This window comes from Notamacropus eugenii, chromosome 2, assembly GCF_028372415.1.
Source record: "Notamacropus eugenii isolate mMacEug1 chromosome 2, mMacEug1.pri_v2, whole genome shotgun sequence".
NCBI classification, from domain to species: Eukaryota; Metazoa; Chordata; class Mammalia; order Diprotodontia; family Macropodidae; genus Notamacropus; species Notamacropus eugenii.
Window position 1 is genome coordinate 367,441,072 of NC_092873.1, and position 21,874 is coordinate 367,462,945.

Consider the following 21,874-nt stretch of genomic DNA (forward strand, 5'->3'; position numbering starts at 1 on the left):
CAGGGTTACACAGCCAGTAAGCATTTGAGACCACATTTGAACTCAGGAAGATGAGTCTTCCAGGCTCAGACCTGGCACTCTATCTACTGTACCACCTAACTGCCCATCTATCTACCTACAAATAGATGAATAAACTGTGTGATATCATGAAAAGAGTAATAATGTATTTGGGATTGAAGAATATAAAAGTTAAATCTTAACTCTGCTACATACTACTCGTGTTACCTAGGATGAGTATTTTAACCTCTCTGGGTTCTAATTTACTAATCTGTAAAATGATAGGGCTATACTGAAACAGAGGTATTGAAAATACTGTGTGTTGGCCATTCAAAACTCCTGAGTACTGCCTCGCCAGATTAAAATATAATTAGGATGTGTTTAAAAAAATAAAATACAAAACAGATAATGTTAATCTGTGCCTTTCGAAGTCAATATGATTTCCATAGGGATCTGTTTATTATCTGAGTGACACCCCTGGACTATATGACCTCCAACTCCCTCTACTTCTGAATCTGTGGTTCTATAATGTAAGTTGTATTAGACATATTTTGTAGCTGAGGAGACTGAGGCTCAGAGATAATAAATAATCTGTCCAGGATCATTCAGCTAGCAAGTGGTAGAAGCAGAATACTTCCTGGTATCTCCCACAGTGCCTGGCTTGGGAAGCCTGAATAGGGAGGCTCAATAACTGTTTGTTAATTTGATTATTATCTTAGAATCTTGTCCTGTGACATAATAAGCTCTCTGTACAATAGCAGCTCAGGGTGTAGTTGCAGGCACTGTTTCCTGTATTTGGAGCATTTAAAAAAATGAGATTATTTACAAGGCCCCTCATGTTTGCATCATCTACCATTGCTAATTCCCTGATTAGATAATTGTCCATCCCTGGAAATGTTTTCTTCATTATTACAGTTCTTGGGAGTGATGCAACTGACACTTTCGGGAAGGGAGAGACTTCCAGTTGTGACCATAACATTGATCCCAGCTCCCACCCCACCCCACCCCTTCCAGAAGGAAAGGATTCTAGAATTGTAGGGAGAGGACAGGACCTAAAGAGGTCATCCAGTTCATCCCCTACCTCTGGGCTGGGCTGCCTCTTTGTCATATCCCCCTCATTCACCCATGTCTCTCCACATCTGCAGGAATAACTTTCTCAACTGGACTGAGGACTAGCATGAAATGTCAAAGGCAGAGGTTTTGCCTAGTCACAGGATAAATACACATAAAATATAGGAGGATCGGGCAGCTTCTCAGGACACAGTAAAGAAGTCCCTATCCTTAACCTGCATGGGCTTAAAACAGCACGAAACTGCTAGACAGGCTTCCATTGGAGAGGCATGATTTCCTTCTGAGCTCAACTTGACCTCTGATCTAGCAATAGTCAAAATATTTCACAGCCACCTTCTCTTAGAAAAATTTCTTACTTCTCTCCAGAGGCCATAGATCTCTCTATTCAGATTTGTTTACTGTGATGGATACAAGGAGAGGCTATTTGTCCACATTAGCATAGTTAGATTTGGAGAATTCCAAACATCTTACCTCTGAAGAAGTGACCCTAGAGATCATCTATCCAATCCCTCATTTTAGAGATGAGGACTGAGGCCCAAAGATGCTAAGTAACTTGTCCAAGGTTATGAGGGTAATAAGTGAAAGAGGGATGTTTTGAACTCCTGTCCTCTCACTTTGAATCCAGTGTTGTTTTTTCAACTGTGCCACACAGGATTCAATAGAATCCTCCGTAAACTCCATTTAGGCTTTGTCCTTCCCTTTCCAATGTAGGTATTCCTGAGCAATTGAGTAGAATTGAATTTTCAATAATCAAATTGTCCTTTGCAGTGGAGAAGCTGACTGCTGAAAATAATCCCATGATGAATTTTATTTTTTACTTTTTTTGTTTGGGTAAATCAAATAAAAGTCCTTTTTGTAAAACAAATTGTCTCCCAGTTTCTTTCATTATTAACCTGCATTTTCCTTCCTTTGGCCTCATTTAACTGTCTGGCACCAATGCTCGCTACTATACACAGAGGAGAAAGTGTTGGATACTGAGATTTCAGTAGCTCAAAATGGGCCATGGAGAGGAGACAGAAGGGTGGGAAGCTGGTGGATTAAGATCCTTTTGCTTCCTTGGTGTCCTAAAGATTGTACTGTGGATAGGTGAGTAATCTCTCTGGAGAAATCCAAAGGTCAAAGTTGTCTTTAGTTGCTCATCCTGAATAATAATGGCTTTAGGAGGTTCTCATCCCTATTTCAATGTCATCCTCATCACTTCCCCAAATCTTATCAACCTTTCCAGCTCCCTAAATGGTCACTCATATCATTATTTGATCTCTACCAACTCACTCCCTTAAGCCAAGACTACTCTGTCTACACCTGAGGTTCTTGAGTGTCTTTCTGCCCCCAGTCTCTTTCTAGTCACCATATCCTACCAAAAAAATGTTTTTGCAAAAATCATTGCAGTGGGGGTGAGCGGGAGAAAAGTCACCCATAAGGTACTCTAACTTTAAATTCCCTTCTGGGGAAGCCAGACCCCAAAGGGAAGAGATCAAGTTTTCCTTGCTATCTCTATCTCATTGTCCCTATCCCAGGCTTGGAGAGAAATTTTGTAAATAATGTATAGGCATTGCTTCTCTCTAGGGTCTCCCCTAAAAGGTGTTAAGGAACTCCCTTCTAAGAAAACACAATGTGTGAAGTAGATATCAGGTATAGGACAGCTATTTATTTTCTCTACCACACAGAAAAGCAGCAGAGTATAGAATTAGAGAGTTTACTTGGAAACCTTGACTTCAGTCCTGCCTCTGATGGTACTAGTCCTGACCCTAGACTAGCTGCCTAGCTGCTTAGTATACCTGACATCTCTATAACAAGACTATAAACTAGAAAAGCTGCCAATCTCCACTTGAAGGGAGGAGGAGATGCTTTTCCCAGTGAAATCATAGGTACAGTTGTATCACACCACATACTAGAAAAGATGCTTGAAATACTAAAGAATTGTAAGCATGCATTAGCACATTTTTCCTAAGAGGTAAAGATTATTTAATAGGACAGATGAACAAATGTCACTTTTACCTCTGATTGATTCTTTCTTCGTCAGTCAGTTCATGACTTATGTCTTCCTAGACCTTTCAGTTGCAACATCCTCCTGGTGGTGTCTCTTGAGGGTCTTTTATCTTCCCTAAGAGGTACATTTGCAGGAAGACACTCCTTTAGAGCAACCAGCCTTAACTTAGAAATCTAAGTACAACTAGCTGGTACAACAGTCAGAGTTTTTGTGTTCAAATTTTGTTTCATATACTTCATAGCTATGTAACCCTGGAAAAACCATTTAAAATCTCCCAGCCTCAGTTTCCTCATCTATAAAATGAGGAGGTTGGATTCAATGGCCTTGCTTTCTAGCTCTAAATCTATGATCTTATGATCTTAAGTCTCAAACTCATGGGGTATTGCCAAGCTTGGAAATATTCTCTCTGAGAAATGCTGCTCAGTTATCTGCATTTAGGAAAGAAATGCAAAAGAAGAGGCAACAAAGATCTTTAGGTCTTGTTTCAGTTGTGTTAGGCAAGTACATAACATCACAATCGTTCTACCACTGTTGTTGGGCAGGGAAAGAAATGGGTAGAGATACCCTTCTTCCTTTCACTCACTGGAAGTCCAATAGAAACATGGCAGAGTCTTAAAGATGAGAGAGAGACAGACAAATAGAAGAGGAGAGGAAAAAGAAGAGAAGAGAAGAGGAAGAAAAGGCGAGAGAGAGACACACACAGAGACAAAGACACAGAGAGATGGAGAGACAGAGAGAACAGGAGAGGAAAGGAGGACAGAAAAGAAGAGAGGAGAGGGGAAAAGAGAGACATAGAGACACAGATAGAGACAGAGACAGAAAAAATACAGAGAGGTAGAGATGGAACTGTTTTCCCCCCTTCTACAGTTCTCCTTAAAGTCTACCAAATGGGTAACCAACAGTACTGTGTGAAGCATGTGTCATCCATGTGGAGTCAGAAGTCAAAACGCATGCTCCATAGAGTAGTTATTTTACAAAGGCTTAAGAAACTAATGGCTGGTGAGCCCATGGTATAGCCTGAGAATCATAATGCATAGTTTATGGCCATGCAAGCATATTGCTATGATTCAAGCTGATATTACCTGAAGTATTTTGATGAACTGAGGTAAAACCTTTCCATGAATTCTATTAATTGACCATTTCTTATTACCTCCAGGATTAATACATAATCTAGATAACCTAGCACTTAGAACCACCTCTACCCAAATCTGACTCCAGTTTACCTTTTTATCCTTCTTCCATATTATTTCTCATTTATTTGTTCTATGCTCTAACAAACGTGAACTATTGGCTTTTCCTGAAATCAGCATTTCATAGGATTATACATTTTAGAGCTGAAAGGGATCTTAGAGGCTATTAAGTCCAACCAACTCATTTTATAGATGAGGAACACTGAGGCAAAAAGGTGTCAAGAGATTTGCCCAGGATCACATAGTCCATATTTGAAGCAAACTTTGAACCCTGGTCTTCCTGACTCAAAGTTCAGTACTCTATCTGCAATATCACCCCCATCCCTCTTTTATACATCTCCTCTTTCTACGCGTTCATATAATCTGTTCCCCATGCCTTGGTATATACTTGTTAACTACCACCTCTTCAAAATCTTTTCTCTTCTTTCAAAGCTTGTCTCAAATGCCCCCTCCTCCGAAATGCCTTCCATATTCCCCTGTTGTTAGTTCTCCCACCCTCCTCAAATAATCTTGTATTACTTATCTGTGAATATCTATTTTCTCTAAGAACAGGGACTGGTTTCCTGTTCTGAGCAAAGAACAGTGCCTTACACATTATAATGAATGTTTGTCAAATATTGATACTGTCAAATCTCTATTTCATAGGGTCATAGATTTAAAGAAGTTACCTTTCTTTTTGGTCTGTCATGGACCCCTTTGGCAGACTGATGAAGCCTACAGACCTTTCTTCAGAACAACAATTTTAAATACATATGATTAACAAAAAAGCAATTTTACCGAAATAATTACCAAAATTTAAAAAACAAATTCATAGGTTAAGAATCTCTGATTTAGTCCTTGGAGGAACATCACCTTAGAGCTCAGAAGATATCTAGCTGAACCCTTTCATTTATAGATGAGGAAAATGAGACCCAGTTAATTTAAGTGACTTCCTCAAGATGACACAGGTACTAGGGGCAGGGGTGGGATTTAAAATCACAGCCCACTTATTCACTGTCCTACACAACTCACACTGTATTAGGCAGACCAAACATAAGCCATACTCCTAAAGCTTTATAGAACACCCATTTCTTGTCAAATTAAAAGGTTGGGATTGGCCCAAATATGCATCCCCTCCCCCATTTCCAGATAACCAAGACTTAGGTTTGAACTCTCATTCACTTTGCCTCTCTGTCTTGTTCCTTTATTTTTTCACTTTTTAAGAAAGGGACTAGGACAATTCTAAGTGCTCCCCAGAGATGCACCTCTGAATCTTTGGCAATGTTGGGCCCACAATGGTCAGACTCCAATTGTAACCTTTTAAAAATATTCCGATAGTGCTTTGAAGTCCAAGGGAGGGTTATTTTCACTGGGGGCTTGAAATACCCAGGCTATAAACTGAAATAGAATGGTTGGCTTTCTTAAGAGTGCCTAGTTTACCTCTTTCTCTTTTTACTTGAAGTGAGTATGGTCCATTATTACTTATTAAGGGAAGTCAGAAAGCTTTGGAGATGCTTTCCCCAAATTGGCAGTTCCCTTGTTATTACTATGCTATGTTATTATTATACTGGGTGATGCTAGAGTTCATATCTTGCCTCCGATTCTTACTAGCTGTGTGAACCTGGACAAGTCACATGACTTCTCTGGGCCTCAGTTTCCTCATTTGTAAAATGACAGAGCTGAACTTGATGGTTTCTGAAGTCCCATCCAGTTTAAATCTAAGATCCTATGAATTGGGATCCTTTTTATTTCCCCTTACCCAACTGGTTTTGGATAAAATTGGAAGGGCCAATGTTTGGTTTGGCTTTGAGGAGCTAAGCCCAACACTTTGAGATCTGTCAGAATAGATATGCTTGGTGCATCCTGATCTACTGTCCTCCTTTCTCTATGCAAATTAACGTTAAATGGTCATTCTCGCTCAGAGAATCACACCATTGGAGATCATTCAGTTCTATCTGCACCCAAAGGAGAACCCATTCTACTACACTGCCTGTGATTGGTCATCTAGTCTTTGCTTAGAGTCCTGGTACAATGGAAAAATCATCGAGTTTATAGTTAAAGGTCCTATTTCAAATCCTGTGCATTCATACAAGCTATACCCACACAATAGTAATGGTAATAATTTATATGGGCCAGTAGGTGATGCAGTGAAGGGAATGCTAGGCCTGGAGTAAGAAAGAGCTGAGCTCAATTCTATCCTTACATACTCACTAAGTGTGTGACCCTGGGCAAGTCACCTAAACCTGTTTGCCTCAGTTTTCTCATCTATAACATGAGCTGGAGCAGAAAATGGCAAAGCACTCCAGTATCTTTGCCAAAAAGCCTCCAAATGGGGTCATGAAGGGTCTGAAATGACTGGGCAACAAGAAAAGCCTTTATATAGCACTTTAAGGTTTGCAAAGCGCATTGCAAGTATTATGTCATTTAATACTCACAACAATCTTGAGAAGTAGGTGCTATTATTATCCCCACTTTACAGATGAGCAGAGTGAGGTTAAGTGTCTTGTCTAGGGTCATCCAGCTAATAAGTGCCTGAGACTATATTTGAACTCAGGTCTATCCTGTTTCTAGGTCACTATGCTATCTTATTATACTATCGTGTAGCCTCATGACAACATGTTCCTTATTTACTACCTGTTTGACCTTTGGCAAATCAGTTCACCTTTCTTTCTTTGCCTTGGTTTCCTCCTTGGTGAAATGAGGTGGTTGGATTAGATGGTTTTTGAAATCAACTCCTATTCCATATTTATAATCTTTTGCCCTCCTAGTGAGGGACAATCTCCCAGGGCAACCCATGTCACTTTTAGCTAATTCAAATTGCTTAGAAGGTTTTCCTTTCATATCCAGCTGAAATTTGCCTCTCTAGGCCTGTAAACAAAAGCTTTTCCTTTAAATCCCTCGTCAGGAACTGACTCTGAAGTGCTTCCCCTTGGCTAAAGTCAGTGGCATTCAACACACTCCAGGTGCCTCCCTGACTCAAATAAAAACCAATCCAGCGATTTTGTGGGTACCCAGAATGCTCTGGTCTCAGAAAAAAAGCCCAGCTCATCAGCCTTTGTGTCTGTCAATCATCCCTCTCATTTGAAACAGAAAAGACATTTCTTTAATCCACCTGTTCAATTATTTGTCATGCTGTGGACTTCTTGCTAATTGTCACTCATGGCCCCGTTTCATGTTGTAAGATGACACTTCATATTCTTTAATGACCTTAAGCAAAGTGATGGACACTAGATACTGGTGTCAGATGTTTTGGTGATGCAGCTTAGCCTCTCAGTAGCAAAAAAGCTTCCTGCCATGATTAAGTTAGAGCTGTGAAAGTGCTAAAATGTGCTGTCCGTTTTCCCCTGATGCAAGCAATTTTATTGTAGCGTCTGGTAACAGCAGTGGTAGGAGCAGAAAACTTTGACTCCACATGCCCTTCTGCTCATGCAAGCCATCTTATTCAGGAAGGCAACTTGAGCTGAGGACTGAGGGTATTATGAATAGTTATCAGCCTTTCTCTAATTTGTAGGCTTTTTGAAAATTTCTTTCCCTTCCTTCTTTCCTTCTTTTCCTTTTCTCCACTTCTCTCTTTCTGTCTCTCTCTGTGTTTCTCTGTCTCTCTCTCTGTCTCTGTCTCTGTCTCTGTCTCTCTCTCTCTCTCTCTCTGTCTCTCTCTCTCTGTCTCTCTCTCTCTCTCTCTGTCTGTCTCTCTCTCTCTCTCTCCCTCTGTTTCTCTCTCTCTCTCTCTCCTCTGTGTCCAAATAACAATAGGATTACAGCTGATTTATGACTGGCTGACTGCCATTTTCCAAGCCCACATTAAATACTCAGAGCATACCATCCCCGCCCCCAAACAAAAAAAAAAAACAAGAAGAAATTCATTCTGCATTTTTACTTAAAATGGAAAATTATCTGTGTGTGCTTTTTTAACAATAGCAGGCTGAGATGGAAGAAAGATGTAATACTATTTTCTTTGGAATCAGCAAAGGGTTCCCAATGGAAGGGGTTCAAAATTTCTGAGTAATAACATTGGATCTATTATGAATCAGTAACTGGGTGACCTCTTAAGGGTTAATATAACGAAAAACACTGTTGTATCCTCCCCCAATTCCTACCCGCTCCCAACATCCCCCCCCTTCACCTCCAGTCTCAAACACAAGGGAGTTCTGTGAATTCACTGCTACTCAGTATTGCAACTTGTAAGTATAGTCCTAGACTGTATGAAGCATACCACGTGTCTGGAGAGTGATGGACCTAAGCTGACTGGTACTACTCTAAACCGATTATGCTAATAGACATATATAAGACTAAAGACATACAAAAAACATTTCTTAAAGAGTCAAGAATATAAACAAATAGTTCTTAAAAGAATTGCAAATTGTTAGTAACTATAGGAATGTCTGGATCATTAGTCATAAAAGAAATGCAAATTATAATAATCTTAAAGTTTCTCTTCACATATGGCAAATTGACAAAGATAAAAAATGGCAGTAGTGATTGTGGAAAGATAGGTACAATCATGTCTGTTCTAGTCATATTTTGTTATCACTAACCCTTCCATCTGGGTTGTTGATCTCACCCCTTCCTATGTTCTCCAGGAGTTTACTCCTTCCATTACTCTCTTTCTTTGATCTCCAATTAGTCCTTATGCACCGGCTTCGTCCCTAATGTCTACAGACTTGTTTGGATATGCCTAATCCTTAATATACCATCAACAAACCAAAGAAATCTTTTCACTGACTCTATAATCTCAAAACTTTCAGTCATGGACCTCTTCTCCCCTTCACAGTTATACTCCTAGAGTAAACTGTCTACCGTCTCTTTGCCTCTACTTCATCACTTCACAGTCACTCCTCTATCCCTTGTAATCTAGTTTCTTCTTCTACCATTCGACTGAAGCTACTTTCCCCAAGATGAATAATAATTTCATTATTGCTAGATCTAATAACCTTTTTCAAGTCCCAATCTTCTTGAACTCTGTGCAACACTCAACACTTTGGATCCTCTCTTCCTATGGAATACTGTCTCCTCCCTTGGAGATTTTTGTGACATTATTTCCTTTTGGATCTGCTTTTATCTCTCTGGTAATTCTTTCCCAGCCCCCTTTACTGGGTAATCACTCATATCCCATCACATATTTGTGGGAATATCTCCTGGCTCTTTCCTGAGTTCTGTCCCATTCTTTCTCTACACTTACACCCTATTGCTGATCTAATCAGTTTTCCTGAATTCAACCATAATTTCTATGAAAGGATAGAGTCTACACCTATTGGGTAACAGGCATAACTTCATGGTTAAGAAACTCCCTATACCAATGCAGGTTAGCATGCTCTTTGTAACTTACAGCCTTAGAGAGTTACCCAGGGTCACACAGCCAGTATACATCAGAGGCAGGCCTAGAACTTGTGTCTTTCTGGCTCTGAGGCAAGCTATCAATCCACTATTCCATTCTGTCTCTCTATATAGATGACTCTTAAATCTAATATATAAAGCCCTCATCTCATATTGGACTTCTCTACTTGGATATCCTGCAAACATCTCAAACTCAGTATAAAACAAAACTGATAATTTTCTTCCTAAACTCAACCACCGTCTTGACTTTCCTATTTTTGTTAAGGTGACCACTATTCTTCCAGTCACCTGGGTTTGCCACTTCAGAGCTATTCTCAACTCTTCACTCTCACTCAACACTTGTATCTGATCAATTGTTAAGTCTTATCAGTCTATCTCCTAAACATCTTTCTCATCCATCCTTTTCTCTCTACTTACACCACAAACATCCTAGCCTGGGTCTTTATCACTTGTCACCTAGGCTATTGCTATAGCCTTCCAATTGGTCTTCCTACAGCTACATGGTTGCCAAAATGATGTTCCTAAAGATATGGCCTAGAGATATGGCCATGGCCCTGTTCTGTTCATGAAATTTCAGTGTTTCCCTACTGCCTAGAAAAAAATGCAGACTTTTCTGCTTGGCATCTAAAGCCCTTTACAACCTAACTCTAGTCTGTATTTCTAGACTAATTACATATTATTTCTCCTTTTGTATTCTAAGCACTAAATAAGGGGTCCTTAATCTTTTTTTCAGTCATAGAATCCTTTGGCAATCTGGTAAAACCTATGACTTTTTAAGAATGATTTTTTTAAATGCATAAAATAAAATACATAGGATTATGAAGGAAACAAATAATATTGAATAAATACGAAGGAAACTAATAATATTGAAATCCATCATCCATCCATCCATCCATCCATCCATCCATCTATCTATCTATCTATCTATCTATCTATCTATCTATCTATCTATCTATCTATCTAATCTATCTAAAGTTATAAACTCTAGATTAAGAATCCTTACTCCAAGTAAACCACAAAATTTGTTAGCAGCTAAGAGAAAGACCTTCAACAAGGAAGGAACAGCAATTTGAATTACTCAATTACTCCACGGTTATGAGAAAATTAAACAAAATTAATGGAAAAGAGCATTCAAGGAAGTGACAGAACCCAAATTGCAATCCAAAATAACATGTCCTGCTAAATTAAGCTAACTCATCCTTGAAAAAAGTTAGGCCTTCAAAAAGTTATTCAGAAATAACCAACACCACTACCACTACCATCACCACACAAAAACCTAGTGTCAAATAGAATATTTGATTTACAAATATTCTAAAATATTAGAATACAAGAAATGTGAATAAACACAATTTTGAAGAAAAGACTAAGTAATGAAACAAATTCTCTTGTTTATAGACTATTGATTAGTGGGGAGAGGTAGGGGACAGGGCAGAAGCAAAGATGTTTAATGAGCAGTAAGATGAATAGTAAAACATGATCACTAAGGGAGACTTAAAGGCTACATATGTAACAAAAACTTAAAGGACCAAATGAAGGGAAATAAGAGGAGTTGAATTAATATTCCATGGACCAAATTCTGTGATACCTTAAAAATAAATTATTTATAATTAATTCTAAAATAAAAAAAATTGATCAGTATCTTTTATGGAAGGGATGACACAGTAGAGAATTGTGCTAAAAGATGTGGTAAGATCATACAGTGAGGGAAACTGGTGATATATCTTGACCAAAGCCAAAGGTAAATAGAGATGGGAGAGTTATTTCTTTGGTCTCTAAAGAGTGGAGGCTGAGGGGGGATAGGTTTAATGAAGCTGGGGATACTGGGATAAGGGGATTCAAAGGCAAGTCATGCTCCTGAATGGGCAAAGAAAAGATGCCACTAAAGAATGTTTCTGTTGTTGAAGGATAGAGGAATATTATGAGGAGACACGTAGAAGTTTTGTTTTGGGTCCCATTTGGGCAGAATTTGCACATGAAGAGATGGCTCTCTACCAAAAAAGGGCCTTCCATCCCAGGAGTGCTTTTCATCATAGAAGAAAGGAGAATATGAGTCCCTAGAGGACTCCTGGACTACTGTGAGAGTCTTCTGATAAGTCTTCCTGCCATAAGCCTTATTTCTCCTTTCTAAAGAATCTTTCATAAATCCTTAAGCGGGGGGGGGGGGGGGGGGGGGGGGGGGGGGGGGGGTCTGACTAGGTCAATTCTCTGTTCAGTTCGTAGACTCCCTGTTAACTCTAGGATCAAAACCAGACTCTGTTGTCTGACATTTGACATCCTCACATCCCGGCTCTAGCCAGGGGTATGGCAGTTTTTTATTTATTTATTTTTTGGGAGGGGTCTGAGGGATTTATTTCTCATCACTCTGTAGCAGTGTACAAAAATGCTAGCAGACAAAGGAAATAAAAGGGTTAGGGAACATAATTTATGCCTGGAAGTATTTTGTGGCACTTTCTCCATGACTGCTTCTAGGGGATGTTCTTTTGGCAGGAAGGGCTCTAGGTGTCCAGCAGGACTGCAGCCTCAGGTCTCCCTAGTGACATTTGACAAACCTTTTCAGATCTTCCAGAAAGTTGATGTACTTCTTGTGCTCTAAGGCCACGCTCAACTCGATCAGTTCGTCTGCAAAGGTGTTGTCCACCCTCCGGTCAGCCAGGAAGTCTGTCAACAGGTGGTACGGGCCTAGTCCAGGGAATCCGTGTTGAGCGTGTAGTCTGTATCCTTCCAGTCGGATTCGCCAGTGGGCTGAAAGCTGACTTCGTGGATGGCGAAGATGTCCTTCTCATCCTCATCCTCCGGTCCAACCTCGTCCTCTGGATAGTGGCTGTCCAACACAGACTCCGCCACGAAATTTGGGGTTGATGTAAGCTCAGGCTCTTGCTGTTCCTGGACTTTCTGTCCTTCTGATGGCTTATCATCATATGTCGGTGGGATACTGTTGTTAATATTAAACGTGACCGTGATCCTCTCCCCCGCTAATCTCCTGACTAACTTGGCCTCTGTCCCTTGCACACTTAGTTCCCAACCCCCGGACATCTTAGGGAGGGATTTGTGTTTCTGGATTTTTCTCTTTAACTTCATCGGTCAGGAATTCAGCAAAGGCCTTGTGTCCCAGGTGTGGAGACCCCTCCCGCACGTGCACGAGCATAGACCAGGCACGTTCTGGAGCGGGTGCAGGAGGCGCGGCGCCGGCATCCTGGGGATTCCTCTTCCCAGGAGGCCTCCCAAGGCGGGGAGCAAAGTCGGGAGGGCGGCAGAGCGCAGGGCCCGGGCCACAGGGCGCGGCAGTAAGGGCAGCAGCAGCGGGGCCAGGACCTAGGCCCGCCGAGTGGGGTGGGAGCGACGTCGGAGACCGCTGGGGTATGTCAGCTTGAACTGGCTTTCGAAAGTCCGTTGTTAAATCTTCAGCATGAGCATTTTACATTGGAATTTAGTAAGCACTACATATCGGGGTTTAATTTGTTGTTTTGTCAATAGTGTAAACTTGAGAAAGAGTAAATGAAGAAAACGGTTGTTAATGCAGTTTAAACTTAAAAGTGTGTTCTGGAAAACTTGTTAAATATTTACAAGCAAACTCCTGGGCTTATTAATCCCATCCCTGCCCTCTAGAATATAGTCAAACACTATTTGTTGCTATTTGTTACACAAGATGCTCTATCTCTTGTCTCTTTCTTTGTACAGGCTATATCCCCCGTGCCTGGTACAGCGCCTTCTCTGGGGATACTCCTCCAACTCCCATATACACTGATAGGCTGGGTCCCCAGAGGTGGTTGAACCATTCTATTTCCCATTGACTAGCAACTAGATTTAATTATTTTTCACAAAAAGTATTTACTAAAGTCATATAATAATGTGTTTCCCATTAATTATCAGCTGGACTTAATTAGCTTTTACAAGAGGTATTTACAAAATCGTATAATAATGTGTTTCCCATTGATTAGACTTAATTAGCTTTCACAAAATTATTTACTAACATGGTATAATAAGAATGGCTGATGCCCAAACTAGGGGCACACTCTCTCTTCTGCATATATGAGGTCTTTAAGGAGAATGGGTTTAAACTCTAAGTACAGTGGCAGTGAAGCACATGTGTAGAGAACTGATGTGGCCACAGGGTATCTCATAGCTCCTTGCTACTACATGTCATTTTTTTCCCTTCCTTGAGTTTTTGTGAAGTTCCACTTAGGATCTCTCTGTTGAGCTCTGAGGATCAGTGACCGTTAAGACCACAGCTTGTATTACTCTGTCATAAGTGCTCTCACTGAATCACTCACTGTCTTTGAGTGACTATCTTAATACATCTCTTTGTAATTACTTACCCTTTGATTGGTGACAACCTGTGGAATCTCTGATAGGGAAGTTGAATTTGCCAAATTCACCTGCAGGCTGGTGATGGGGTGTGAGGAAGCATTAGAAAAGGAGAGGTAGAGAAGGATCTCCTGGTTTATTGTGATACTCTTCTTAATATGTCTTCCTACCTTAAGTCTTTCTCCTCTCCAGTTTATCTTCCAAACAGTTGCCAAAATACAAATCCTTAAGTAAATCAGACCATGTCAGATCCAAGGGATCTGGCTGGAACTTGAATACACTAAAGTACACTACAGTAGCCTGACATTGGACTGCCCAGTTCTGAATGGGTTTGCTGTTTCATATATAATAAGTCCAGAAATACATATGATTCATCTAATCTCAGGATAATTCCTTATATTTGCCTTTATCCAGTGACCAGTGTCCTCTAAGATTGTTTTCTTTCTTGAATCTTTGTAAGGAATGGCAGATGAGGTAGGTATACATGTGGAAATGTATATGATGTGTGAGAAAAAACACGTGCAAACAGAAAGGAAGAGAGGAATGGAAGAAGGAGGGAGGGAAGGAATGAAGGAAGGGAAAGAATGAAGGAAGGAAAGGAGTAAGTGAAGGGAGGAGGGAAGGAAAGGAATGAAGGGAGAGAAAAGAGGAAAGAAGGGAAGGAAAGGAAAAAGGGAAAGAAAGGAGGGAGGGAGAAAGGGAAAGAAAGAAAGAAGGGACAAAAAGAAAAGAGGCAGAAAGGAAAGAAAGGGAAAGAAGGAAGACAGAAGAAGGAAAGGAGGGAGGGAAGGAAAAAAGAAAGGAGGAAAGGAAAGGGGAGGGGAGTAAAGAAAGAAATGAGGGAAGAAAAGTTGGGAAAGAAACAAAGAAGAAAGAAAGCACATGCTTATTTCTGAGATTTTCTTTAAGATGAAAGGTTCAGTCAGAACCAACTACAGACATAACCAGTCTAGTAGCTACTGAGATTGGCAGATCTTAGTGGCAGGGGATTCCACTGAAGTTTGATTGCAATGCTTCATCATAGAGGGAGAAATGACCTCATAGATTTTCCAAGTCTATGCTCCCCAAAACCCAATGTCCAGCAAATTCTTCAAAGCTGGAAAAGCTTTGAGGATGAGTCCAGTGATGGACTGCATAGTTATCATCAGAGAACCTCCTCACTAGCAGGTGATAATGGGTTTTTTGGATCACAGATCTTGCAAAGTGCTGTCTGCTATTTATTCAGAAGATTTCCACCTGTGTGAGGGGAGGGAGTACACTAATATAATCACCTGAAATCCTTCAGAGTAAATACTAAGGACTAGGGAAGCATAGAGTAGTGGACCTCAGAGTCAGGAAGACCTGGGTTCAAATATAGTCTCTACTACATACTGGCTGTGGAACTCAAGGCAAATCAGGTGCCCCTAGAGCAACTCTCTAAGTCTATAAGTTATGAAACACCTGCTGGTCTGTTTTGGTACAGTGTATATCTTCACTGGAAATTTCCTATACCACTAAAATGACAAGTCTAGAACAACAGTAACAACAAAAATGGAGACCAAAACAGGAGGGTAGTAGGAAAAGTAAAATACTCCATTCAGCATATTAGCTAAACTAGTTTTGGTCAGATATTTGAATAGCATGAGAGTGATTTGACCATATTCCCAACCACATTGAATATTTCACTTGTAGGTCCATATGTTGGCTAAGAATGGGTGTCAATGGTGAATCCATTTTTATAATCCAGAATTTATAATATGTAAATAATTTTGACCATTTCTTTAAAACCTTACTTTCAGAGATGTAGAGACAAGACATTTTTATATTCAGATGCAAATTCACTTGAGGCAAAGTGTTGCTACAATGTGAACACCTCCAATAAATCTGATTGAAGATATCACTTTCTACTTGCCAATGTAAATGCTGCCAAAGATACCTGCATGCCAAAGGTGGCAGCCATTCAAACCCAACTCAGTTGTGCATTACAATTCACTGTGAAGTGAATCATAATATTATTAATCATCTCAGAAGGGTTCCTGGCCTGGGGGAAGGGAAGCTGTTTGAGCTCATTTAGGACCTGGAACATTCAATTTTCTAGCTCTCAAGTTTCAAACGCAGTTTGAGCCCTGGGGGGATGGGAGTTATTTATTTTTGGCAGAAAAGATTTCCTCCTTCTAAGAAAAAAAAGAAATGAGATTGTAAAATGCATGTGAAAAGTCTTCTTGGGTATCAAATAACTAACACCAAAGTCATGTTTTCCTTTAAACCCCCAACAGCAATTGGCCGACTTTCTGCCCCTCTTACTCCAACCAGGTATACCTATCTGCCCCTACCTGTGAGTTCAGGCCCAATTGCAGATTGAGACTAGTTCTGGAAGAGTCTCTGCCCCCAAATAAAGTTGGATCAACATCAAGCTCCATTCTTGCTTGGCCATTTTGACTAGGCCTGGCCTTCTGTTGTCCAGGCAGATGGTAGGTATGAACTACCCACTCTGTTTTGCTTTCAGCTTCTGCCTTATTCTTCGATTTTTTGTTACCTGTTTGCTAACATGGTTTCTCAGTTGTCACTGTTTGACCCTCCTGTATTCTGGACCCCTTTCCTTCTTAACACCCTGATATCGTTTTATACTTTGCAAAAGAATACTTTTATACTATATTCAGTTAATAGCAACTACTCTGATTACCTTGAGTGGTTTAAAGACAAGTGAGATAATGAATTTTAAATCTCTTTTAAAATTTTAAAATGCTATGTGCTACTATTCCTTAGATAAAAGTATTCCCCTCTCCCCTTTTATTTTTGAGCTTGGCCATTTTGATTGATGTCAAGATTAACTAAAATGGTTGCGGTTGAGACCAGTTAGTCAAATCCTTAACTGTTGAATTCCTAAACAAACATTTGACATTGACCAGTGAATATAGCTTTTTAAAAATTATCAGCATTAGCTACAGTTTAGATTTTTATCTAACATGTACATGAGGATTTATTTGTATGTGTGGAGGATCTTCATAGCATACCGATAGAGTGCTCCTGAACTTGAGGTCCTGAACTTGGGATAAAATCCTGCCTCTGTTACTTAGGAGCTTTTTGGACCTGGACAACTTAATTAATTTCCCTAAGCCTTTGGCTCTAAGTTATTAAATGGGCTGTAATCTGCATCATGAGAAGACTCTTCACACTAGTGAAATCATAGGTCCTTGATGTATTGCTCACATATGTACATATCTTTACATGTAGGTTCTAGTTTCATATTAACTGCATGATTGAACAGCTCTGCTTCACTTAAATCTAATTCACATGAAAATCAAGACATCGCCCATGATGTCACTGGTTCTCTTCCAAACATGAAGGATGAACAATACGACTTTGTACAAGTCACTTGGTCTCATTCATTATCTATTGCATTATTTATAAAATGGGGCATTAGTATAGTGCCTTCTTAGCAATCCCTTCCTGCCCCAGCTTCCATGTTTTGCCTGGAATACTGGTCCCCACCCTCCAAGCTTATGGAAGCATGAACATGGGACCTAAAGCAGGGCAGGGCAAGGACTTTGCATGTATTTGTATCCCCACTACTTTGCCCTAATAAGCTTTCAATAAATGCTCTCCCTTTCTCTCTCTCTCTCTCTCTCTCTCTCTCTCTCTCTCTCTCTCCTTTTCCCTCTCTTTCCCTCTCTTTCCCTCCCTCCCTCCTTTCCCATCCCCCATCTATCTACTACCTACTTATATATCTCTCCACCTATCTATCTTTTCTCTCTCCAGGGTGTTTCATTATTACTGGAACAACCTGTCTTATAAGGACCAAATGAAAATATATGTGAAAGTAATTGTGGCAACAAAGAATTCTATAAGATCTAGGTAACTCCAATATCCTTTTCATTCATAGTTCATTTTGTAAGCTCTTATTTATTTATAGCCATATGCTTGGTTGTGCAGAGGAGTTTATATTGCCATTACTCTCTAAGGGATTATAGTTTAAAACAAATGTTTATCTTCTGAGTTGAACAACATAACCTTGGTTCTCTTCCTTGGGGGCCAGGAAACCAGGGATTAGTAGTCTGCAGGTGCCTGAAAAAGTATGCTACTCCCTGGAGTTGGTAGTTCTATGAAGGAGGTGCTTCCTCATTCTGGAGGAACCATAAGATATTCACTGGGGCAACTAGGTGGTGAAGTGGATAGAGCTCTCATTCTGGAGTCAGGAGAACCTGAGTTCAAATCTGGCCTTAGATACATACTGGATGAGTGACCCTGATCAAGTCACTTTCCCCTGTTTGCCTTATCAGGAAAATGAGCTGGAGAAAGAAATGGAAAACCATTCCAAAATCTTTGCCAAGAAAACTCCAAAAGGGCTCATAGAGAGTCAGACGTGACTGTAGTGACTCACCAACAAAAGACATTCACTATGAAGTGAGGAATATGAGGTATCTCCTCTGTAAAAAAAGAGAGGAAAATGTGGCATCCTGGGTAAATTCACTGGACAAAGTTTCTTCCGTCCTTCAGTTCCAGGGGGGATCTTCCTAACTCCCAATTCTTCCCAGAGTCTAAGTAATTCCCTGGAAACATATGGCATGTAAGCTGCAGTACAGGGACCTCTTGTGGTTTGGGGGAAAAAATTCATGCATTCACTTTTCCATTTTGGAGGGCAGAACTATCTGGGTAGTTCTCTAGGTTTGGTTCCCAGCTAGAACCTGTATTCCACAAAGAAGTGGATTAAAGTGGGTTCCTATAATTGCAGAATGAACTGAAATCACCTCACTTCTTTCTAACAAACTAGCTTAAAAGGATGATGATTGTGTATAATCCATCCTACTTTCTCTTATCTCCTGCAAAGGTGATAAAATGATTAACAAATCCTTCCATTTTATGCCTTAGCTAGAAGGGGCTAGTGATTGCTAAGAGTTTACAACACTGTTTCATCTATCCAAGTCCTTCGAAGAATGGGGGGTACATAGGTCACAGAGCCTCCTCATGTTCTTAGCAACTACCCAAAGTAGTTTAAGCCCTTGGAGGCAGTGGAGCCCTTCCAATGCTCTCTCCCCTCTGCCTGAACGTGGTATCTTGAAGAACAAGCCAAGCCTTGAAGACTGTCTCACTGTCAGTGAGTCGTGTCCAGAGTTATTTCAGTGACAGGACAGGGTTTGCACATAGCCATATGTAATCTCTGGCTTAGTTTCCCCTATGAACAACAATATACCTCCATAAAATAACAAGCCGCAGTTCAGGGTGCAAGCTGTGACTGGGGGATAGGATGATCAATGACCCATACAAAGATGGAACAAGTAGCTTTGGTCTCATTAGTTACTGCATTAAAGCTCATCAGAACTAACCAGGGTAAGTGAAGCATCTTATACAAACCAAAGTGGAAAACTTTTAAAATCCAAGCCCAAAGCTCCTAAGTTATAATTACAGAGAAATGCTTTCATCCAAAGTAAAAGCCATTCTGCTTTCTCTTCTCAGTTCCCACCAAAGGGAAGGTTTCAGAATAGACTTCATTGCTGAAAGGAACATTTCTTCAGAGGAATTAACAACGTTCCCTACTCCCCTCTGACAGCAGTAAACCATTTATATCAAATGAGTCAATGGATTCTGGGTGATTAAGAGCCTCCAATAAAATGTCCACAATGAAAAAAAAAATCCTGTAGGAAGTTCTAGCAGCACTGAGTATTTATTATTTTAAATGAACATTACATTAAAAAAATTTATATAAAAATCATTGAAAGTGCTACATTGGATCATCTCAATATTAATTTAACCCAACAACATTGCCTCCCAGCTCTGCTTATCCTTTGTTTACTTTTGACACAAATCATTACAAACATGTTTATATCTAGCCAACAGTAAAAGTTAACAAGTTAAGAGTTTGATCTTCAAGAAAAAAGTACCACCAATGAGGTCACTGGAACAGAATAATAAAAATAGATGCCAGAGAATTAGCTTATGGAGTAGGGATGGGGAATCAAAGAATTTCAAGGAAATAAAATCAAAAGTGATCTACACCTTTGAAGTCTTCACTGTGCTTAAATGCTACAATGTTACATTAGTGATTTTTTTTTGTGGGCAACTCTCAGATACAGCAAGTCTGTCCCATCATTTTGTTTTGTTTGATGACTTCCAGTATTAGCCAGGGCAGCTAAATGGAACAGAGAGCCAGGCCTAGAGTCAGGGAGACCTGAGTTCAGATCTGGTGCTTACTCCCTGTGTGACCCTGGGCAAGTCACTTAACCCTGTTTGCCTCAGTTTCCTCATCTGCAAAATGAGCTGGAGAAGGAAATGGCAAACCACTCCAGTAGCTTTGCCAAAAAACTCCCAAATGGGGTCACCAGGAGTTGGACACAACTGAAAATGACTAAACCACAGCAATGAAAATATTAACCGAGCGTTAACTAATAGTCTTCATCTCACACATAATTCCCTACAAGCGTAATGTGGAGAAGAAGCTGACTTAGTCTTAGAAACAGTCTTTGCCATCAAGTATGTCATCAAAGAAGATGCAGGTCACAAGAGCTCCTTCCACTCTCAATCTTCTCCCTGACTTCTAGCAAACCCTTCCCAAGTTTGCCAATTGCATTTTCTAAATTGGCATTTAGAAAATTCCAGTTGCATGAAATATAGATGAGTGTATATATATATATATATATATATATATATATATATATGCTGGCCAGGTTTTTAGGCCTCAGATTTATGTTTTTATCATTTTTTTTTTAAGCAAACAGGCTCCTCTGATTTACCACCAGAACTGTCTGACTCTCCCGTCGTTTCGATTTCTTGCTCCTCCGCCTTACCTTCCAGCACAAGGCGCTGGAAGCTAATAAAAGAAGTCCAGACGACAGTAGGATAAGCCCCAAAATGGAGATGATGGATCCATGAGAATTGAAACTGTAGGCTATGGCTGTAACCACCACTCCAGCGATCAGAACGACCACTGCAAAGGGGATGACACAGCGGTAACAGGAGAGCTCAGCTCCCCCAGTGGCTGCTGTCAGCTGAACCTCACTGACCAGGGGAATCGCAGTGACCACGTACTCATTGTTGTTCCTCTTCTCCATCCTTACGGGCTCTGGACTCTTTGGTGTTCCCAGAATCTCTTTAAAGTGCTCTTCAGGCATATTGTATTGCAGGAATTTCTAGGTGAATTTTTAGACTAATTCTGGAAGTTTTCATTAAAGCATATGCTGTATAGAAAAGACAGAGACACTCAGCTGAAGAATTTCCATTCTAGGCAATACCAAGAAAATTCAATTTGTAATTGTGATAATAACTAAATTTATATAGTGCTTATGCTGTGCTAAGTCTGGGCTTTGCAATTATTATCTCATTTAATCCTCATAACAACCCTGGGAGGTAGGTGCTATTATTACCCTCATTTTATAGATCAGGAAACTGAGGCAAACAGACTTAATGACTTGCTCAGGGTCACTTACCATTATAGTTTTTTTTTTTCTTGCCTTTTCTGTCAGCAGATTCCAAGTTTTAGCCCTTCCCAGTTTTTGCTCTCTGACATGGTGTCAGAGGTTTGAATACCCTTGAATCAGTGCTGCTATATAGTAGGCGTCTGAGACTGGACTTGAACTCAGGTCTTCCTGAATCCAGGTTCAGTTAGCTATTCACTGTGGCCTCTGAGAGGCAAAGGACTGGAGAAAGCCTGTCTCCTCACCCTAATGCCTCCCTGTACCACCACCTTTATAAGTTAGTTTTATTAATGCCTTTTGTTTGTACACAACAGTCATTTCTAGATATAGGACCCCTCTAACTCCCTTCTTCCATCTTCATCTTGAATGGAAGTTTTTCAAGTAAAGAAGAAAAACAACTAAGCAAAAATGACAGTGACAGCATCTGAAGGTGTATACAATGGAGTTGGATGTTTCATTATATTTTCTGGGATAAAAAGCATCTCCTAGTCTTTCCATTTACGCTATTGCATTCAATTATATATTTAATTCTCCTTGTTCTCCTTATTTACCTCTGCCTGACAGATTTATTCAAACTGCTTAAAGACATTCAAAAATTAACTTCATGTTTTTTACCATCA

At 40.1% G+C, this 21,874-nt stretch overlaps 1 protein-coding gene, 1 long non-coding RNA gene and 1 pseudogene across 2 annotated transcripts in view; all 3 read right to left on the minus strand.

The window, feature by feature from the left end:
• LOC140528694 (uncharacterized) overlaps positions 1–11,695 on the minus strand; it is a 41,840-nt gene extending 30,145 nt beyond the window's left edge. Inside the window, exon 1 of the long non-coding RNA XR_011975270.1 lies at positions 3,067–11,695. This is a non-coding gene — a long non-coding RNA (uncharacterized lncRNA). The remainder of the gene's footprint in view (positions 1–3,066) is intronic.
• A 144-nt stretch (positions 11,696–11,839) lies between these two features.
• On the minus strand, positions 11,840–19,386 carry LOC140528690 (complement component 1 Q subcomponent-binding protein, mitochondrial pseudogene; annotated as a pseudogene).
• Positions 19,387–19,484: 98 nt separating this feature from the next.
• TMEM100 (transmembrane protein 100) lies at positions 19,485–20,951 on the minus strand. Its single transcript, XM_072646755.1, has one exon. The coding sequence runs from the start codon at positions 20,949–20,951 to the stop codon at positions 20,547–20,549; it is 405 nt and encodes a 134-aa protein (XP_072502856.1). The 3' UTR covers positions 19,485–20,546.
• Positions 20,952–21,874: the final 923 nt, after the last annotated feature.

Bases quoted from the DNA above. Each gene is read 5' to 3' on its own strand.
- TMEM100 (XM_072646755.1), bottom strand. From the start codon at position 20,951: ATGCCTGAAGAGCACTTTAAAGAGATTCTGGGAACACCAAAGAGTCCA.